This window comes from Lepus europaeus, chromosome X, assembly GCF_033115175.1.
Source record: "Lepus europaeus isolate LE1 chromosome X, mLepTim1.pri, whole genome shotgun sequence".
NCBI classification, from domain to species: Eukaryota; Metazoa; Chordata; class Mammalia; order Lagomorpha; family Leporidae; genus Lepus; species Lepus europaeus.
This window is the reverse complement of record NC_084850.1, coordinates 15,716,499-15,738,735: the sequence shown is the minus strand read 5'-3', so window position 1 is coordinate 15,738,735 and position 22,237 is coordinate 15,716,499. Positions and strand designations below refer to the sequence as shown.

Here is a 22,237-nt window from a genome sequence, read left to right as displayed (position 1 = left end):
AGCCCTGAACAAAATTACTGATGCTCCCAAAAGGATTTCTGGGTTTTGGATCACTTTGCACAGGTTAAAATAATGGGTACAAAAGCTCTGGGCCCGATCAAAGCATATTAAATGATAATTTTGTGCTTTACTCAACCTTAATCATTTTGCAGCCATGTTAATTTAATTAATAATAAGGTAAATAATCAAAGGCACACTGATTACATGTGGTTGCACAGTAGATGGAAAAGAAATAATTTTCAAGTTCAAAATTGTTCTGAGATGAGAACTTTTCCAGCACAATATCTTACACATTGAATACAGCATTTTAAAAATAAAGAATACCATAAGTAAAATGATTTAGAAATGAAAGAAAAGAAATAATTATGGGCTGTTGATTGTTTGCATGTCCAAAGATTTAACCTGGAAACAACATCAGCAACATTTGGGCTGAACATCTTTTGAGCAGTATTTTTTCCACATGGGTTGAGGAGCAGGCAGGAAAGAGCTACTTGCCATTTGACATAGTAGCTTCATCAAAATAGGAGAGCCATCTCTGACATGCGTCTCTACAAGGGAAGCAGCACTCATTATTTCAGTTTCTAAATCGAAAAGTGAAGCCAAACAGTAGCTCATTCCAACTTCACTTGGGGAGAAGGGTATTATGGAATGCATTGCATTGGTCTTTTGTATGTATTCTTTAGTAGTGCAACTCGGGAAATTATTGGGAAAAGAGAATAAAACTATTCAATCTTTCTGCATTCTCCTCCTCTGTGATTAAAGCATCAGTCAATTCTGCATATTTGCTTTATTTTCAGACATCATAAAAGCTTACTTAATTTTTTACCATCACTTCATAGAACACTGAAAGCAAATGCTTAAACTGGCTTCCTTGACTTTCTCATCACATTTGAAGACTACTCCATTCATTCCATCTTCAGATTAGATTAATAAAGGAAATCAAATTTATTATTATTCTCATGCTATACCAGTTCCCAAAGTGTGGCAGGCAGATCATTGTGGGTTTCTGAGAACTTTTCAAAGGGTCTGAAAGGTCAAACCTACATATTAATTTATTTTTAAGACATTATTTGCCTTTTTGCCTTTTTTACACTCATCCTCTCACAAATACAGTGGAGTTTTCCAGAGGGCACTTGATGTGTAACAGCACGACATAGAGAATGCAAAAGCAGATGTGAGAACCCAGCTGTCTTTTACTGAGCTAAATCTTAAAGAGATTTACAGATTTATTTTAAATGTTATTCTTACTACTTTTTGTTTTGAAAATGTATTGCTTTAGTGAAAACTTTATTCATACAAATTTACAATTGGTTAATTAATAATTTAGAATAATGGAGACATTCTAAAACATTTATTTCCCAGTTTTAGCTTAGAATATAGTTAATCCTGGTAGATATAACCTATATAAACAAGAGTTCTTTGGGGAACTAAAATTGTTATAAAGGGTTCTTTCATTTAAAGGTTTGAGATCTGTTGCTGATCTAGACAATTAACTCTCACCAGGTCTGAACCTCAGTTTCCTTCTTACGATTTGGAGGTATAATGCCTGGCCTTTTTCACACTAATATTGGGAATATTCATTTAGGCATCATTTGGTAAAATATAAGCTACCATACAAATATGTATTATGGTCATCTTATTATTAGAAGAAAGAGTATCAGTTATTTTTTAAAGAAAGCATTCCTGAATTAATGCTGTGCAACTCTGTGATTATCCATGCCATTACTCTTTCACACCAACATTACACCTGCCAAGTTGAGTTGTTTCCTCTGAAGGACACCAAGGAACAGTCATCCACAAGGCATCATGCCCACCCTCCAATCTGGTGACTTGGACAAAGTAGGAATTTACCCTAAAAAGTCCAAATTCCTTTCTAATAATTCACCAGGATCCTAACAACTTGTGAATCATTTCTTCTGTGAAATGTTTACTTTTACCCTAAAGTAACCTCCTTAAATTTATGTATGTCCTTTTGTTCAAATATGCTGAGGCTTGGTATCATTAGCACATTTTTGATAACTCATTAAAATACATTCCCCAGAGAGTATTAAATAATTTTTAATGTATAACCTTTATTTTCTATGTTTTCCAATCTGGAATCTAGACTGATTTGAAAATGTATTTGAAGATTCTTTGTTCTCTTATTCGATGACACATGCCTAAATGGAGAGCACAGTGGTGGATAAAATTACAGAAGTTTATATACACATATACAAATGAGCACATAGGAAATGGAGGGAATCTGAATAAGGTCTGTGGATACCATTGTATGTAAGATATGCTTTATTTTTGAAAAATTAAATAGCACCTCTAACAGATGCTGCAAATTAACAGAAACTCATCTTAGCTACACTAACCTACTAATATAAACTTGGAAAAATCAGCTGACTTTCTCTGACTTGGTTTCCTTGCCTGTGAAATGAAGGCGTGGAAACTAGCCTCTCTTTATTGGTCTAGGGATAACAGCATAGATGATCTGAGGGAAATGAGTACCATTGTCAATTTCCAGATTCTGATGCTATGCTGAAGTTTGTGATCATTGGAGGAAACTGGGTGTAACATACAAAAGATCACTTTGTACTATTTGTATAACTTCCCATGTATATACAATTGTTTAAAAATAAAAACTTAAAGTAAATCTAGAGACATGGGAATAATGACTGTTTCATCAACTTCAGTAAGAACTCCATGTACAGCTTAAGAACAAGCTCTACTTAAAGAAAGAAGTGCTTACTGAATGTTCGTAAGATTTGCTTCACATTGTTTGACATGGACTATGCCTAATGGCCTTAAGGATGCTGGCAAAAGATTGTTCCTCTGTGCCTCACCTATTTCATCAGTAAAAATGCTTCAAGAGTTTTAATTGAATATGTCATTACTAACCATAAGGGGCCTTTCTTCTCCATTGCCATCACATGTAGAGTAGAAAAAGTTGCTTGACCATTCCACAGGCTCTTCAGAGATTTCTGCAGATTCTGATGTCTCAGTCCAAACTATAAGAAAAAAAAACAGGCAGTGTGGTAGTTAATTGAAGGTACTAATTCACCACAAGATGATAAGTCAACTAGCAATATTCAGTGGACCAATAATAGTAACTTTCTATGATAAAATCTCCAATTTGATTGAGCTATTTTAGAAGTCCTGATATTCCAAAAAGGGCCTGAACTCACATTTACTTCTTTTATTTTGTTTAGAATGGTAAGAAGTTAGGGTTTATGGGAGATCTGTTAAAAGTAGTAAGAAGGGGCGGGCCTAGTGGTTAAGACACACATACACTCTTTGTATCAGAGTGCCTTGGATTTAATACCCTGCTCTGGCTCCTGAATCCAGCTTCCTATTATTAAGCATATCCTGGGAGAAACTGACAATGGCTCAAGTAATTCAGTTCCTTCCATCCAGAGGAGGCCCTAAATGGAGTTCTAGGCTACCAACTTCAGCTCTGGCCCTGCCCCAGCCATGGTGGGCATTTGGGGAGTGAACTAGCAAACGAGAGCTCTCTTTCTCTCTCTCTCCCTAAAATAAACAAAAAGTAATAAAAAGTCAAACAATATTGTGGAGAATATTTACCCTATCTTGCAGAAAATCATCTGTTATGAAACTTCCGTGGGTTTATATTGATTCAATTCAAACAGTACTTATAGTCTGCCTGGTATTAATATTTTGACTTGTCTCTCTTAGTAGGCAGAGACCCTGTATAGTACACTATATTATCTCTTAAGAGCCTTATGTGAGATATGCTTTATTTTTGAAAAATTAAATAGCACCTCTAACAGATGCTGCAAATTAACAGAAACTCAGCTACATTAAGCTACTAATATAAACTTGGAAAAATCAGCTGACTTTCTCTGACTTGGTTTCCTTGCCTGTGAAATGAAGGCATTGAGGCTGGCGCCTCAGCTCAATAGGCTAATCCTCCGCCTTGCGGCGCCGGCACACCGGGTTCTAGTCCCGGTCGGGGCATCGGATTCTGTCCCGGTTGCCCCACTTCCAGGCCAGCTCTATGCTGTGGCTGGGGAGTGCAGTGGAGGATGGCCGAAGTCCTTGGACCCTGCACTTGCATGGAAGACCAGGAGAAGCACCTGGCTCCCAGCTTCGGGTCAGCGTGGTGCGCCGGCCGCAGTGGCCATTGGAGGGTGAACCAATGGCAAAGGAAGACCTTTCTCTTTGTCTCTCTCTCTCACTGTCCACTCTGCCTGTCAAAAATAAAAAAAAGAAAGAAATGAAGGCGTTGAAACTAGCCTCTCTTTATTGCTCTAGGGATTACAGCATAGATGAACTGAGGGAAATGAAATTTAAATGGATAGATAAAACCTGAGTAATATCATCATTACTTTTGTCTCCTCAACCAGTGGAGAACTCTTCTAGATTAAGGACCATCATATTTCAGTACTGAATATCAAACACTCTGTTAGACATTTCTTCAGTGAAAACTATGCTGTTGAAATGAGAATTGTTTAGGTGATCTGCTGTGGGATTCCAGCACCTAGTACTTTCCTGTTTTAACTCTTACGACAATGTAATTTTAATTGCTTTTTGGATCATCTTTCCACCCTAATAGTTTCGTGGGGATGGAAGCTGAATGTATTTTAATTAGACCATATACACAACACTTTGCATAATTCCTGGCAACCAAGATCATGTTAACATTTGTTGAATTAAATAAATTGTTTAAAAACACTTCAAATAACACAATTATCATAAGAACAATAATTATTAGAGCTGTAAATTAATCTGATTTCATTAAGCCAAGAGTAAGTTAAGTGTGCATTCCTCGAATCCAGCACGTGTGCCTTTCTTCATCTCTGTAACAGGGGTTACCAAAGTTGAGCAGGCATCAGAATCACATAGAAAACATGTTGAAGTTCATGTGGCTGGGCTTCTCTCCCAGGTTCTTATTCAGAAGGTTGAGTCAGAGAATCTACCTTTCATACAAATTTGGAGGTGATTCTGATGCTACTGGTGCAGAGGCCACACTTTAACAACCACTGCTCTGTAGTGCCCAGAGGGTCTTGCATATGCAAGACATGAGTGCCTTACTAAAATGTGTTAGTTTCATTTTCTCTATACAAAAATAACAGACAAGTAGATTTTCCAAGTTAACAATAGGAAAATGGGAGATATAATCTTGCACAGACATGAATTGTACCTCGGGATGACCATGACACATACCTTTGTTTGGTTGTGCCTGAACTGACACGATTGCTTCACTGACCTCCACTATAGCACTGGGGTGTTCCAATTCAGTTTCCTTAGCATTTGCAAATGCTCCTTGTTGCTTTCTGAAATAGTGATGTATAAAAATAAGTGAGCTTTTCTACAGCCTAAGAGTAGCAAGAAATTTAAAATGATATTTCCTCCACCCAAACCATGTGCTAAGAACAAGCTAGGAGAATCCATTCAAACACTTAATATTCCACTATTTAAGTGTAAGCATAAGCATATTAAGTTCATAATATACAAAACCTTAAATACTTGGATTCAAGCCAGCAGATTCTATCTTCATTGTGCAAGGAAAAAAATACTCCCTTCTAGACCCAAGGAATGTATATTGTGCCCATGGCCAGTCCCTGTTGCTCTGCATATTTTAACCTTAATGAACCAGATAAGGTTCATATAAGATGAAACCTGATTGATGTTTAGTTTGTAACAGTTACTATTAAGTTAGTTACCTACAAGAAACCTAAAGACTTTACTACTATATACTAGGCTAAAATATTGAGTATCCTAGACCCTGGAAGATAACAATTTAATTGTAATTTGGATTTTCCAAAAACTTCAGATGAACTACTACACATTATGCCTGCTTTTAGCTCCCTCTGAAAGATGATGTACAACAAAGGGTAAAACAGTGTTTATACACAGAAAATGACCCAGCAAAAGTGCAAATGAAATCCAAAATACATAAATAGGACTATTTAAGGAACCATGGCAGGGCAAAGACAGTATTTAACAATAGTCACACTGAATGTAAATAGTCTCAACCCCCCAGTTAAAAGACACAGATTGGTTGAATGTATTAAAAAAGTAAACCCATCTATTTGCTTCCTACAAAAAACACATCTTACCAACAAAGACGCACATGGACTGAAAGTGAAAGGATGGAAAAAGATAATCCATGCTAAGAGAAACCAAAAAAGGAGCTGGTGTAGCCATCCTAATATCAGACAAAATAGACTTTAACACAAAAACTATTAAAACAGACAAAGAAGGACATTATATAATGATTAAAGGATCAATTCAACAGAAAGATGTGACTATTATAAATGAATATGCACCTAACTACAGGGCACCTAGCTATTTAAAAGAATTGTTAAGAGAGTTAAAGTGAGATATGGAATCAAATACAATAGTAATGGGGTCTTCAATACACCACTTTCAGCAATGGAGAGATCAACCAGACAGAAAATCAACAAGGAACAACAGAGCTAATTGATGCCATAGACCAAATAGACCTAGCAGATATCTACAGAGCCTTCCATCCTAAAGCCCCAGAGTACACATTTTTTTCTCCAGTGCATGGAACTTCCGCTAGGATTGACCATATGCTATGTCATAAAGTGAGTCTCAGCACACTCAAAAAAATCAAAATCATATCATGCATCTTCTCAGACCACAATGCGATGAAGCTAAAAGTCACCAACTCAAGAATATCTACATTATTCAAACATATGGAGAATAAACAACATGTTTCTGAATGAACAATTGGTCATAGAAGAACTCAAAAGAGAAATCAGAAAATATCTGGAAACAAATGAAGATGGCAATACAACATACCAAAATTTGTGAGATACAGCAAAAACAGTGTTAAGAGGAAAGTCTATATCAATTGGTAACTCCATCAAGAAACTGCAAAGGCATCAAATAAATGAACTATCTATGCACCTCAAGGATCTTGAAAAATAACATCAAACCAAACCCAAACTAGTAGAAGAAAAGAAATAATGAAAATTAGAGAACTAGTCAACAAAATTGAAACAAAAAATAATACAAAAGATTAGCAAAATGAAGAGGGTTTTTTAAAAAAATAAACAAAATTAACACATCATTGACTCAACTAACCAAAAAAAGGAGAAGACCCAAATCAATGAAATTAGAGATGAAAAAGAAAATGTAACAACAGATACCACAGAAATAAAAAGAATTATCAGAAATTACTACAAAGAGCTGTACGCCAACAATCTGGGTAACCTAGAAAAAATGGATAGATTCCTGAACACATACAGCCTACCTAAATTGAACCATGAAGACATAGAAAACCTAAACAGACCCATACCCAAGACAGAAATTGAGCCATTTTAAAAGGCCTTCCCAACAAAGAAAAGCCCAGGACTGAATGACTTTACTGCTGAATTCTATCAGACATTTAAAGAAGAACAAACTCCACTTCTTCTCAAATTATTCGAAACAATTGAAAGAGTGGGAATCCTCCCAAATCCTCTCTATTAAGCCAGCATCACCTTAATTCCTAAACCTGAAAAAGACGCAATAGAGAAACTGAACGACAGACCAATTTTCTTGATGAACATAGATGCAAAAATCCTCAATAAAATTGTGGCCAATCCAATCCAACAACACATCAGAAATATCATCCCAGCTGGACCATGTAGGATTTATCCATGGTATGCAGAGATGGTTCAACATTTGCAAATCAATCAATGTGATACATCACATTAACAAATTGAAGGACAAAAACCATATGATTATCTAAATAGATGCAGAGAAAGCATTTGACAAAATACAACACCCTTTCATGATGAAAACTTTAAGCAAATTGGGTTTAGAAGGAACATTGCTCAAACACAATCAAGGCAATTTATGAGAAACACATGGGCAGCATTATATTGAATGGGGAAAAGTTGGAAGCATTCTCACTGAGGTCTAGTACAAGACTAGGATGCCCACTCTCACCATTGCTATAAAATATAGTCCTGGAAGTTTTAGCTAGAGCCATTAAGCAAGAAAAAAAGGAATCGAAGGGATAGAAACTGGGAAGGAGGAAGTCAAATTATCCCTATTTGCAGATTATATGAGTCTATATAAAGGGGATCCAAAAGACTCCATTAAGAGACTATTGGAACTCATAGAAGAGTTTAGCAAACTAGCAGGATATAAAGTCAGTACACAAAAATCAACAGACTTTTTATACACAGACAATGCTACAGCTGAGAAAGAACTTCTAAGATCAATCCCATTCACAATAGTTACCAAAAAATTAAATTCATTGGAATAAATTTAACCAAGGAAGTCAAAGATCTCTATAATGAGAATTATAAGACATTAAAGAAAGAAATAGAAGAGGATATAAAAAATGGAAAAATCTTCCATGTTCATGGATTGGAAGAATCAATATTGTCAAAGTGCACATTCTTCCAAAAGCAATTTACAGATATGTGCTACCAATCAAAATACCAAAGACACCCTTCCCAGATCTAGAAAAAATGGTGCTGAAATTCATATGTAGCCACAGGAGACCAAGAATAGCTAAAGAAATATTATACAACAAAAATGAAGCCAGATCTTAAGACATACTACAAGGCAGTTATAAACAAAACAGCATTGTACTGGTACAAAGACAGATAGATAGACATATGGACCAAAATAGAAACACCAGAAATCAATCCAAACATCTACAACCAAGTTGTATTTGACCAAAGAGCTAAAACCACTCCCTGGAGCAAGGACAGTCTCTTCAACATATGGTGATGGGAAAACTGGATTTCCACATGCAGAAGTATGAAGCAAGACCCCTAACTTACCCATTACATAAAAATCTACTCAAAATGGATTAAAGATCTAAATCTATGACCTGACACCATCAAATTAATTGAGAATATTGGGGAAACCCTGCAAGACATTAGCACAGGCAAAGAATTACTGGAAAATACCGCAGAGGAACAGGTAGTCAAAGCCAAAATTAACAAATTGGATTACCTCAAATTGAGAAGCTTCTGTATTTCAAAAGAAACAGTCAAGAAAGTGAGGAGACAGCTGACAGAATGGGAGAAATTATTTGCAAACTATACAACTGATACAGGATTAATAACCAGAATCTACAGAGATTAAGAATCTCCACAACAACAAAACAAAAAACCCAATTAAGAGATGGGCCAAGAATCTAAACAGACATTTTTCAAAAGAGGAAATCCAAACGGCCAACAGACACATGAGAAAGTGTTCAGGATCACTAGCCATCAGGGAAATGCAAATCAAAACTACAATGAGGTTTCACCTCACCCCAGTTAGAATGGCTTACGTACAGAAATCAACTAACAACAGATGCTGACAAGGATGTTGGGAAAAATGCATACTAATCTATTGTTGGTGGGAATGCAAACTGGTAAAGCCACTATGGAAGTCAGTTTGGAGATTCCTCAGAAACCTGAATATAGAACTACCATATGACCCAGCCATCCCACTACCGGGAATTTAACCAAGGGAAATGCAATCAGTGAACAAAAGAGCTATCTGCACCTCCATGTTTATTGCAGCTCAATTCACGATAGCTAAGACATGGAATCAACCTAAATGCCCATCAACCAAAGACTGGATAAAGAAATTATGGGATTTTTACCCTATGGAATACTATACAGCAGTTTAAAAAAATGAAACCCGGTCATTTGCAACAAAATGGAGGAATCTGGAAAACATCATACTGAGTGAAATAAGCCAGTCCCAAAGGGACAAATAATATATGTTCTCCCTGATCTGTGAGAACTAATAGAGCACCCAAAACGAAAGCTGTAGAAGTGAAATTAACACTTTGAGAAATAATGACTTGAACAGCCCTCATATTGACTGTCAAGGAACAGTTTTTTTATTTTTATTTTTATATATTTATTTTTTAATTTTTTCTTTTCTCTTCTTCACATCTATATGTTGAACTCGTTACTTAACAGTTAATCATATATATATATATATATGTCAATTGAAAATAGAAGGAACATTGCTCAACACAATCAAGGCAATTTATGAGAAACACATGGATAGATCATATATATAAGTCAATTGAAAATAGATCTCATTAAAAAATAAGAGGAGAGGCACCAGCGCCGTAGCTCACTTGGTTAATCCTACACCTGCGGTGCTGGTATCCCATATGAGCACTGGGATCTAGTCCCAGTTGCTCCTCTTCCACTCCAGCTCTCTGCTGTGGCCCAGGGAGGCAGTGGAGGATGACCCAAGTGCTTGGGAGCCTGTACCTGCATGGGAGACCAGGAGGAAGCACCTGGCTCCTGGCTTCAGATCGGCACAGCACCAGCTGTAGCAGCTGTTTGGGGGATGAACCAATGGAAGGAAGACCTTTCTCTTTGTCTCTCTCTCTCACACTGTCTAACTCTATCTATGAAATAAATAAAAAATAAAGAGGAGGAATAACACAGGGAGGAGGAAGTTTGTATCTGTAAAGCTGTAAATTGCCATCTTAATCGTTAAAGTGATCATATTAAGTGTTAAAGTGAACATATAGATAAGATTAAATGTTCAAGAGACCATATAAATAACATCAAGTACCTGGTAATAATAATAGAATCAAAAAGGTTGGAATGTCCAACATGGGAAGCAGTCCATACAGCAGACTCATAGAATGATAATCACTTTAAGTAACATTCTGACCTCAGAATCAGTCTTTAAGGCATTTGAATCTGGCTAAAAAGCCCATGAGAACAATTCAGGCATGGAAAGCCAAGACGCTATGGCAAAAAATATCCTACATGAAGGATCTCTGTGAATGGGATCCCAGTGGTAAGAAGGGGCCATTAAAGAAGGATGTACTTTTCTCTGAAAGGAGGAGAGAACTTCCACTTTGCTTATGGCCTTGTCTGAATACTGACAGAGTTTGTGGTCATAAAAGGCTTTCATAGCTTCGGAAGCTCATGGAAAGAACCTTCTGTGATCACTGACGTCATAAATAAGAGTGTTAATTGTTAAATGAACAACAGAAGTCACTGTGCACTTACTCCCCATGTAGGACTTCTGTCCTTAATGAGTTGTACTATGAGAATTAACTGCAAAACTTGTTTTCAAACAGTGCTTTTTATGTTGTGTGTGTGCAAACTGTTGAAATCTTTATCTAGTATGGAGTTGGTCTTCTGTATATAAAGTTAATTAAAAATGAATCTTAATGAAGAACGCAATGGGAGAGGGTGGTGGTGTGGGAGTGGGGGTGGGAGAGTGGGTATGGGGAGAAAAATCACTATATGCTGAAAGTTGTACCTATTAAAATTATATCCATTAAATACAAACTTTAAAAAAAAGTTATATTTGAGATGCCCCAGGGTCTCTTTTTATGTAGGGAAAGTACATTCTAGGTTGCTTTACAAAATAAAAATTTACTCTACTGAAATATTAAGAAAAAACAGTGTTTCTAATAAGTCATTCTATGATCACTGAATCATAGTGCATGGTGAATCTCTGTTTCAGGGATTTGGAATCAGTGTGGTAATTCTTTCTGCATATTTGCAAATGTTCTATGGTAAATCTAAATTTTAGAATTCCTAGAGCTGGAAAACAGAGACAACATCACTAAATCGGCAGATAAGATTGCCACAGTCCTTAAGGCCATCCTGGTTTCTGTCTCAGTTCCCTCTCAGGAGCCATATCTTCTCTTTATGTAGAAAGAGAAGTCAAATCCATAGCATGTAAGTCTATCAAGGGATTGCAAAGCTGTGAGCGATTCCTTCATCTGCTGTGTTCACATATTCTCCCAATTCTCTTATGCCAATCAGATCATAGATGAACAAAAATAATTTGAAGAAAAAGATGTGAGTGGGAGAGGCGGCAAGATGGCGGAATAGGCAGGAAGCACACTTAGTCCGGGGGGAGAGAAAGTTTAATATAAGTGGAGATACTGCAGGGTCAAGGAAGAGTAGGGGATGAAACAGCAGAGGAAACTCTTCCGGAACTAGTGATTCACAGTGGACCTGCGTGGAGAGCGTGGGAGCCCAAGTTCGGGACACCAGCGGCAGACTCAACGCACCAGCGCTGGAACGCGAGGTGAGCCGAACCTCCATAGCCCGAGATACCAGCAGGCAAGCGGAAAGAGGAGGCTAGAGGGAACGAGGCTTGAAACTCCGTGGGGAAAAGTTCACCAGGCTAACTAGAAGAGAGAGAAAAAAAATTAAAAAAGTGACTGATACGGACACAAGTTTCTCTCTCTCCGCTCACCTCTCAAAGGCGAGCAAGACAGAGCAGGCGCCATTTTGGACATACGTCATAAGCAGGGCGACCTCAGGTCTGCACCAGCCCTGAGCCTAGCAGAAAAACCTGACTCTGTGGGGAGGGGTGAAATAACAGGAGATTAGCATCTAACTTGGCAACCCAGTGGGAGACTGCAGGAGAATTGGAGCCCACACTGAGGGCAGCAGAGATTCCCTGTGTGGTCCTTGGGAAAGAGCTTCTGATCTCTGGCTCCTGTGGGTATATCATTTGCCTGCTAACTACCTCCAATTACGTTCAGCTGTGCGGAATTACTTCCCTTTTGAATCAAAAAAAGGAAGAGAGATTTACCACACCTAACCTGGGAGTGTCATCTTTGACACACCCTCAACCCTGAGGAACCAAACACAGCTCTCAGTCCACACTCATCTCAAGCCTCTAAGGCTCCACTGAAAGCAGACAGTCCACATAATATAGAGCCATAGTGTAACAAGAAAAAACACCACAGTGAAGAAACCAAATATCTCCAACATGCCAAACAACAAACGCAAAAACCAAGCTAACAAGAACAAGGAAGACACTATGACGCCCCCAAATGAAAAAGACACCCCAATTCAAGATTATGAAGATGATGAGATCGAAGAAATGCAAGAAGCGGATCTCAAAAAATTGATAAGAACATTAAGAAGTTCTCAAAAACAAATTCTTGAACTACAGAAATCCTTCATGGACAAGATAGAAAATCTCTCTCGTGAAAGTGAAATATTAAGGAGGAATCAAAATGAAATGAAACAACTAGTGGAACAAGAAACTCTGATAGTGACTAGAAATCATAATGAAATGAAGAGTTCAATAGAGCAAATGACAAACACATTAGAGAGCCTTAAAAACAGAATGGGCGAAGCAGAAGAGAGAATATCAGACTTAGAAGACAGAGAACAGGAAAGGAAACAGGCAAACCAAAGAAAAGAAGAAGAAATTAGAAATCTAAAAAATATTGTCGGGAATCTACAGGATACTATTAAAAAACCCAACATTCGGGTTCTAGGAGTTCCTGAAGGCATGGAGAGGGAGAAAGGATTAGAAGGCATTTTCAGTGAGATACTAGCAGAAAATTTCCCAGGTTTGGAGAAGGACAGAGGCATCTTAGTACAGGAAGCTTATAACCCCTAATAAACATGACCAAAAGAGATCCTCACCACGACATGTTGTAATCAAACTCACCACAGTGAAACATAAAGAAAAGATCCTAAAAGGTGCAAGAGAGAAACGTCAGATCACTCTTAGAGGATCTCCAATTAGACTCACAGCAGACTTCTCATCAGAAACCCTACAAGCTAGAAGGGAATGGCGAGACATAGCCCAGGTACTAAGAGAGAAAAACTGCCAGCCCAGAATACTATATCCTGCAAAGCTCTCATTTGTGAATGAAGGTGAAATTAAGACTTTTCATAGCAAGCAGAAACTGAAAGAATTTGTTGCCACTCATCCTGCCCTGCAAAAGATGCTTAAAGATTTCTTACACACAGAAACACAGAAACATGGTCACCAATATGAAAGAAGGTAAAGGAAGGAAACCTCACAGCAAAAGATCACAGAAAGCTCAATTTCTCTTTGACATAGAATTAAACTCTGATGCTCTGTTAAAGCAATGTGTTAAAGTAATCTATTATGTTCTCTTGATGTCTGTTAAATTCTAATTGTTCAAAAACAGCTGAATTTTTATTAAGAGCTATGGGTTATTTAAATATGTGCTTTTTTCAAAAATTTGAATAATCACCTTGTAACAATGATCAAATTTGGTCTATGTTATGTCATGATTTTAAGGAATCTTATTTCAAACAGATATTTTGGATTTTGAGCCTTCTTTGCATTCTTGACAGGCATTCAAAAAATCAAAGTTTCAAACAATCTGGTCTCTAAAATTTCCAGTAAATCCTGGACTTTGGTTTTTCCAGTTTGGGCCCAACTGAAAAAATCGAAGGACCTATGTCTCTCATCTTATAGAGACACCAACTAATCAGGCTATTTGGAGTATATTAGAAGTACTGTCAAGATGTGATGTGGTACCAGACTTTAAGTTTTATAATGGAAAATGCTATTAATACAAATGTTTGAGAATTAAAAAGTCTAATGATCTTGTGTTACTAGACATGATAGTTATCTTAATGAGAAAGCCCCAGAGGCTTAAAGGGTTAAATACTTGTAAAATCCTACAGGTACTTTCAAAAATACTGTGAAGTAAGCAAGTGCCTCTTGTTGGTTGATGAGTTTATAATTTTAAACATGGCGACTTAAAGTCTTTTGTCATCCACAGTTATATATGATGTGCTGCTCATAAAACTAAAGCGTTGTTGGTTCTGTGTTCAGCTGTCCTCCTATAGGTTCCTATGGACTTTTTCCAGCCACTGTTATTGTATTCAGTACTTTGGTATGGCTCTGTAAACAGATGAAGCCAATAATGTATTAACAGTACCAACTGAGAGAAAGTATGGTTAACTGAGGTTACTAAAAAGAAAAAGCAATTCAAATCAATTGGCAATCTACAAAAAGAGTTAAAGATTTTAAAAGCTATTATTAAAATTGCTATATTGGTCTATTATGCCATATTATATGTGTGTACATATTGTATGTCCACATGGGGAAATTTTATTAAGAGTTTTATTTTAAATGACTTATAGATAAGATTGTCCATAAATTGAAGCTGCTAAAATCAATCAAAGATACATTTTAATTTGTGGGACCTGAATCTGTGTATCATATGTTTTAGACTTGTTGGTAGAAAGAAACAAAACATTTTATATGGTTGTGCTTAAGTTTACTGGCTAAACAAACTACACCATGTTAGATATTTAAGAGGTGTTTTCAAATACATGATTCTTAAAATTTATAGAAGGCATTGGACCTTCTGGTAAATGTTTTCTTAAGTTGTCATCTAATGGTTGAAACGGTTTGCTAAGTATTCATGTGATATTGCTATTGTCAGCAAGCGATCTAGGACTTGCTCCCTCATTTCTCTATTCTAAGCCCAACTTGTTCTTTCATTTCTCTATTCTCTTCAAGGTAGGAAACTAATTCTATTATGAAGGAATCTGTAGGATGCACAATTTAATCTTTAGACCTTATAAAAGAGATGGCTAACATTTTTCTGCAATAGCATAGCCAAAATAAGAACTCAAATAATAATCTCATAGCTAGATTCACTTCGCCATCAGCGAAGTATACAGTAAGTAGAAAAAACCTCCTTTTCAGACCAAAGGGAAAGAAAGTTTTAAAGTGAGAATATAATTTTCCTCATGGGCATTGTCTACCTTAGAAAAACTACTACAGAACATGCCTGTGACTATAGACTTGTAGTTCAGGCCACTGAAGATTAGAGATGGGAAATGGGCACTCCCTTGACTTGCATCCTCTGGTCTGCTTTAACACAAACCAGGAGGAAAAGAAAGCTAGGCATCAGAAGCAATGGGTGGCAGGCCTATTAATGGCTGATCTGTACAGTGATCTGCCCTCAAGGAGACCCAACAGGCCAGTCCACTGCAGTGGCTTTCAATGTGGTAAGCCTGGGCTTCAGCAGAAGTCAGCTTGTGAAGAGCCCTGGCAGCTCTGCCAAGAGTTGGATCACTGGAAATGGACCTGCCCTGGAGTCGAAGGATGCCCAGGTCAGAGCCACAGATCTTATTGGCTCTAAGCTGAAAAGCCCTTCACTCAGCCCAACTTCCAAAGTGACCACTGCAGCTGAGGGCATGGTCAAGTAGGGTCAGCAACATTACAGGCAGAACTGTAAATTTCTTGTTAGAGATGCCACCTGCCTTTACCTGGCCAGCTCTCCTCCCAGGCCAGCCAAGTAATGAAAGTCAACAGAGTGCCTTCCTCTAGGAGGTTCACACCTCCCTTAGGATATACCCCATGTGAAGAGATAGATAGGTCTGGGCCTCTGAATTTACAAGGCCTAAAGCCCACCAGATTATTATCAAGCCCCTTCTATCAGGTTCTATTTGCCTCTCAATCAGAAAACTTAATTGTAGCTTAGACAGCACCTTTCTTAGCTCCTCTAGTAATGACTCTGTCCTTTGTTCTAGACCCTGTCTAGCGTACTTGGGCCTCATTCCTTTGTAATCATAACCTCTACTCTACCACCAATGGCTCTACTCCCAACCTGTGTGTACTTATGGTCCTCTTCCCCACTTAATGCTGTATAATTGTTCAAACCTGGTAAATGCCACTCTTAGGATCATTGGTTACTATCCTCACTCTGTCTTTTATGACCTTGTCTAAATATGAGCAGAGTCGGCAAACTTGGAAGGCTTCCATAGCCTTGGCAACTCATGACGACAGCCTAGGATGGTTACTGGCACCATAAACTAGAGTGTCAATTTGTTGGGTCAACAACAGGAGCCACTGTGCACTTGCTCCTCAGGTGGGATCTCTGTCCTTAATGTGCTGTACATTGTGATTTAATGCTGTAACTAGTACTCAAACAGTATGTTTCACTTTGTGTTTCTATGTGGGTGCAAACCTTTGAAATCTTTATACTCAATTGATCTTCTGTATATAAAGAGAATTGAAAATGAATCTTGATGCAAATGGAAGGGGAGAGGGAGCGGGAGAGGGGAGGGTTGCGGGTGGGAGGGAAGTTATGGGGGGGGGGGGAAGCCATTGTAATCCATAAGCTGTACACTGGAAATTTATATTCATTAAATAAAAGTTAAAAAAAATAGACATATATTAAAAAAAAAAAAGATGTGAGTGCAAACACCTAACGTTAGCCTACATGCAATATGTCCCATGATGTACTAAAAACAAAGCATTTATTGCCGGTGCCGCAGCTCGATAGGCTAATCCTCCACCTGCGGCACCATCACACCAGGTTCTAGTCCCGGTTGCGGCGCCAGATTCTGTCCCAGTTGCCCCTCTTCCAGGCCAGCTCTCTGCTGTGGCCCGGGAGTGCAGTGGAGGATGGCCCAAGTGCTTGGGCCCTGCACCCCATGGGAGACCAGGAGAAGCACCTGGCTCCTGCCTTCGGATCAGCGCGGTGCGCTGGCTGCAGCACGCCGGCCGCAGCGGCCATTGGAGGGTGAACCAATGGCAAAAGAAGACCTTTCTCTCTGTCTCTCTCTCTCTCTCTCTCTCTCACTGTCCACTCTGCCCGTCCAAAACAAACAAACAAACAAACAAAAAAGCATTCATAATCATGTTTAAAAATAATCCCAAGGGAAAACTGTTAGGGCAATCGTGTTTCAATCAGGCTAGAATTGAGAAAATGATGTATTTATAGAATTAGATGAATAACTGTTAAAATGGTGGGTGGTTATTGTCTGAGACATTTTAATTATATTGTTTCATGTTACACATGGAAAAAAAGAAGGCAGGAGTGACATTTCTGAAATTATCACTTACTCTTCTTCATTCTGCTGTGGAGAAAACTGATGCTGTTCTATCAATTGATTCTGCTGCTTTTGTTTTTCAACTGTGAGATAAATAAAGTTTATATGAGCATCATTCAGGAGTTACACTTCCAACTTGCTCAAAGACCAGAGACTTTCACACACACACACACACACACATACACCATACCCATTAGAGTTAATGTTCAGGAACTTGGAATAATCAGAAGGAAAGTCAGTTCCGAGGTGGAATTTGAAAAGTTTTGAATCATGAAATATTTTATACAAGAAGTTCAAGTTTAGAACTAGAGCTAGCCCCTATCACAACATTACCAGACACAGGTTATTGGAGGTCCTGGGCAGAGTCACATCTTGGGGAAGACTTGGGAATTAATAGCCAATTCACTAGTCAAGCACTAGATTTCATTTTCCAATGAAAAGTTCATCTCCAAAATAATTTAAACAACCCTCTGAATCTCAATTTCCTATGAATTAATTTAACAAAGTCTTTCATTATAAATAGTATAAAGTTAATATCAGCTCCATTTCCTATAAAATCTTTCACCAAATCTAAATTAATAAGCTATTATTGGGAGCCGGCACTGTGGCACACTTGGCTATTCCTCCGCCTGTGGCACCGGCATCCCATACGGGCGCTGGGTTCTAGTCTCGGCTGCTCCTCTTCCAGTCCAGCTGTCTGCTGTGGCCCAGAAGGGCAGTGGAGAATGGCCCAAGTGCTTGGGCACCTGCACCCGCATGGGAGACCAGGAAGTAGCACCTGGCTCCTGGCTTCGGATAGGTGCAGCACCAGCTGTAGTGGCCATTTGGGATGTGAACCAACGGAAGGAAGACCTTTCTCTCTGTCTCTCTCTCTTTCACTGTCTAACACTATCTGTCAAAAAAAAATAAGCTATTATTGTACATCTTATGAAGCATAGATATCTCAATTTACCTGTCACAAGTTCCTGTTGTTTCAACAAAATATTTCTTATTTCTTTTAACCATGACATCTTCACATCTAGATTTGGAGCCTAAAGTTTGAAAAAAAAAAAAATGAGGGGCATGTTTCTTTTTAAAAATGGCACTTTGCAATTATACATTTAATTAGGTGTATCAAGCATTATCTACCCCCTAAAACACCGTATTCAAATTCTAACCTTTTGAGTCTTAAAACTTCTAAGAAGCAAGAAGCAAATCACTTAACTATCTGATTAGAGGAAATAATACAGTCACTACTGCTTTGAAGTTGCTATTAAGTAATGGAATACTAATGCTCTGATAAAATGCAAAATATAATGTCACTTATTTTTTTTTTTTTGCAAGAGGACTCTTAAAAATTTAACATTGTCAGCCTTGTGGTGCAGAGGGTTAAGCCACCATTTATGACACCAACAGTCCATATCTTAGTGCTGGTTTGAATCTCAGCAGCTCCGCTTTTAGTCCGGTTTCCTGCTAATGCACCTGAGAATGCAGCAGATGATAGATGCCCCAAGTATTTAGGTTCCTGCCACTGACATGGGAGACCCAGATGGAGTTTTTGGCTCCTGGCTTTGGCCTGGCCCAGTCCTGGCTGTTGCAGGCATTTGGAAAGTAAACCAGTAGACGTAAGATCTGTCTCTGTGTGAGTGTGTGTGTCACTCTGCCTTTTGAATAATAAACAAATAACCCTTTTTTAAAAGATTTATTTATTTGAAGGCAGAGTTACAGAGAGAGAGAGAGAGAGAGAGAGAGAGAGAGAGAACCTCCATCCACTGGTTCACTCCTCAAAGTGGTCACTACTGCTGGGGCTGGGCCAAGCCAAAGCTCGGAATGGAACTCCATTTGGGTCTTCCACGTGGGTGGCATGGGCCCAAGTCCTTGGCCACCTGCTACTTTCCCAGGCCCATTAGCAGGGAACTGAATCGGAAGTGGAGTAACCAGGACTTGAACTAGCGCCCACATGAGATGCTGGTATCACAGGTAGCAGCTTAACCTGTTGTGCCACAACATTGGGTTATCAAATAAATCTTTTTAAGTTAAATAAAACATATTTTATGTTTAATTTTCATGAGATAAAAATAAGATCTTGCAGGTATTCCTGAAAATAAAATCCATTATACAATAATCTTAATGACTAATGAAAGAGTCTTAAATATCTTATTCCTTACAAGATAACTTTTTTAGATGATATAAAGCTCATTACCCTAAGCGACACAAGAAAATGTATTTGTGTGGTTTCTAGTCACCTAGTACAGAATTAAAACCAACAAAAACATTGAGCATTTTCAGCACATTACAGCACATTGACCAATCACAAGTCACTACAATTACTAATTGAATATGTGATGACAACATCTTCTTGAAATGTTCTGATTTGTTTCCCCTTCATTAAAACAGGTTGGACCTTCCAACACAACTGGCCAGGACTTTAATCATGCATATTCATTAGAAGCAGGGAGCTGTTCTGAATTGTCACATTTCCATGTCTTATAATCAGGTATCCTTTTAATACTGAGCACAAGAGCAACTCCTTCCTGGAACTTGAGAAACTTGATGGTGACAGAGAAGCACCTGCCATGCTGTAAGATATTGTTGATAACTCTCCAGGTATATTAACAGTTGAAAACTTAAAGTCCTAGAGAATACCATAGGCATAACTCAACTAAGAAAAACATGATTTTCAAATTACCTACATAAAAAGCATAAGAACTTTTCAAATGTCACCTAAATTATTCATGTTTGCAAATTCAGAATTTTTTAGCTTTCTGCAGGTTAGTGTTTCTAGAATAACTTTCAAATAACCAACCTGAACAATATAAATTTCTTCCTTCTCACCATACCAGATTTCAAACTTGCGATTATCACCTTTTACATACTCAGTGATTCCGACTTCATCCATCTACAATAAATAAGTCAACATTCTTATAAGCATTTTATTTGAATATGAAATTTCATTAAATCTATCCTATAATATTCTAAATGAAACAGAATTTTTAATTTGGGAAAAATACGTAATTTATATTCAATAAACATGACATGATAAGTACAACCATGAACAAAAGTGTTTATATTGAACTATTCACTTTGAGTTCTCATTGCAATCCAGTGTTTGACACAAATGTATTACATATAAAAACCCAAGTAGCCTATCTTAGATTGAATTTCTTTATAAATTAACTGTACATTATTAAAACAAAGTATTTTGTCAAACACAGAATTAATTAAACATCAGTAAGAAATGCCACCCAACATTAAATGGTTATTTTAAATAATTATTTGCTAGATCAGTTAAAGTTACAAAATGTTACTTATGTCTACATAAGCCCTGGAAGTTACAAACACCCAGTTTATGGGGCAGAGGAGAACCTGCCAGGTAAAGAAGAAACCTTTATTTCCACCAATCCCTCTGCTTTCTAAGAAATCAAATCATCTGTCATGGGACAGTGGTATCTTCTTGTAGCCAGTGAAACTTTTAATGCACTTTTTCTTCCATAACCACAGCTCTTATTCTCTTCCATATGATTGTGCAAAGCATAAACACTTCCATGTTCTTTCATTTGCTGCTAATGACCTGGTTAAATCCTTTCTGAACAACTTCAATCATTCTTTTTTTGGTTCTTTTCTGCCTTTTCTCTTTTCTTTCAATTCCTACCAAATTATACAGAGGAATATTTCAGTCTGTTCAATTTATGAGCCCCCTAAAAGACCTTGGTGAGAGCTGATATGCATTAAAGGTAGTGGAAGGGAGATGCCCTTGTCAAGGAAAAGGTAAGCAATATAGGAATCACAGAGTCTACACAGAGACATACACCCTAGATGTAGTCAAGAGTTAAATTCAGATGTCTCAAATATCTTTATATTCTTACACTACAACTCTAACTTATCTACTGCTGCTCAAACACCAAGATTTAAAATTAATAATAATATTTCATTCAATCTTTAAAAATTAAGTGTTTTTTCCCATGGCATGCTCTTACCTTAACTGCATGGTGAGCTAGAAAATTCATAGGCTTTGGAGTCAAAGAGGCCTATGTTGGAATTCCAACTTTACCACTCACTAGCTATATGTCATGATGCAAATTGTTTACCTTTTCTGAACCACAGTTTCTTTGACTACAAAATGGGAAGAATACCTACTTCATAGAGTTGAAATAAGGATTAAATAGCATACACTAAATGCATATGAGTTTTTAAAATATGAATTTGCTTTCTACCATTTCCCTTATTTGAATTGCAATAGTTTATTGCTTTTCATTATAAACATGTAGTATAAGATTATTGACTAAATCGACTTTTTTGAGTTGCACTTGAAATCTAGTCATTATATTTGACACATCTTAAGCACTATGCACATGTTAGACAACTAAAAAATATATGATAATGATAAATGTATGAACCGAGAAATCTAGAGATATCAGATTTCTCTATCTAATTAACTGTGGCCTTAGGGCTTTTCTTTGAGCATTAGCAGCCCAGTTAAAATGCAGCACCAGGTTATTAGAAAGTACATAGCGAGGCCTAAAGATTTCATCACGCTGGCGCCGCGGCTCACTAGGCTAATCCTCCGCCTTGCGGCGCCAGCACACCGGGTTCTAGTCCCGGTCAGGGTGCCGGATCCTGTCCCGGTTGCCCCTCTTCCAGGCCAGCTCTCTGCTGTGGCCCGGGAGTGCAGTGGAGGATGGCCCAAGTGCTTGGGCCCTGCACCCGCATGGGAGACC

At 37.8% G+C, this 22,237-nt stretch overlaps 1 protein-coding gene across 1 annotated transcript in view; it reads right to left on the bottom strand.

The window, feature by feature from the left end:
• Positions 1 to 490: 490 nt before the first annotated feature.
• The window catches only part of MCF2 (MCF.2 cell line derived transforming sequence), a 179,639-nt gene continuing 157,892 nt past the window's right edge, over positions 491 to 22,237 (bottom strand). Inside the window, exons 24-29 of the mRNA XM_062182994.1 lie at positions 20,326 to 20,418; positions 18,493 to 18,571; positions 17,554 to 17,623; positions 5,170 to 5,279; positions 2,884 to 2,993; positions 491 to 548 (exon numbers count right to left, since the gene is read on the bottom strand). Of these exons, the coding sequence (XP_062038978.1) occupies positions 516 to 548; positions 2,884 to 2,993; positions 5,170 to 5,279; positions 17,554 to 17,623; positions 18,493 to 18,571; positions 20,326 to 20,418 (495 nt within the window). The 3' untranslated portion in view covers positions 491 to 515. The remainder of the gene's footprint in view (positions 549 to 2,883; positions 2,994 to 5,169; positions 5,280 to 17,553; positions 17,624 to 18,492; positions 18,572 to 20,325; positions 20,419 to 22,237) is intronic.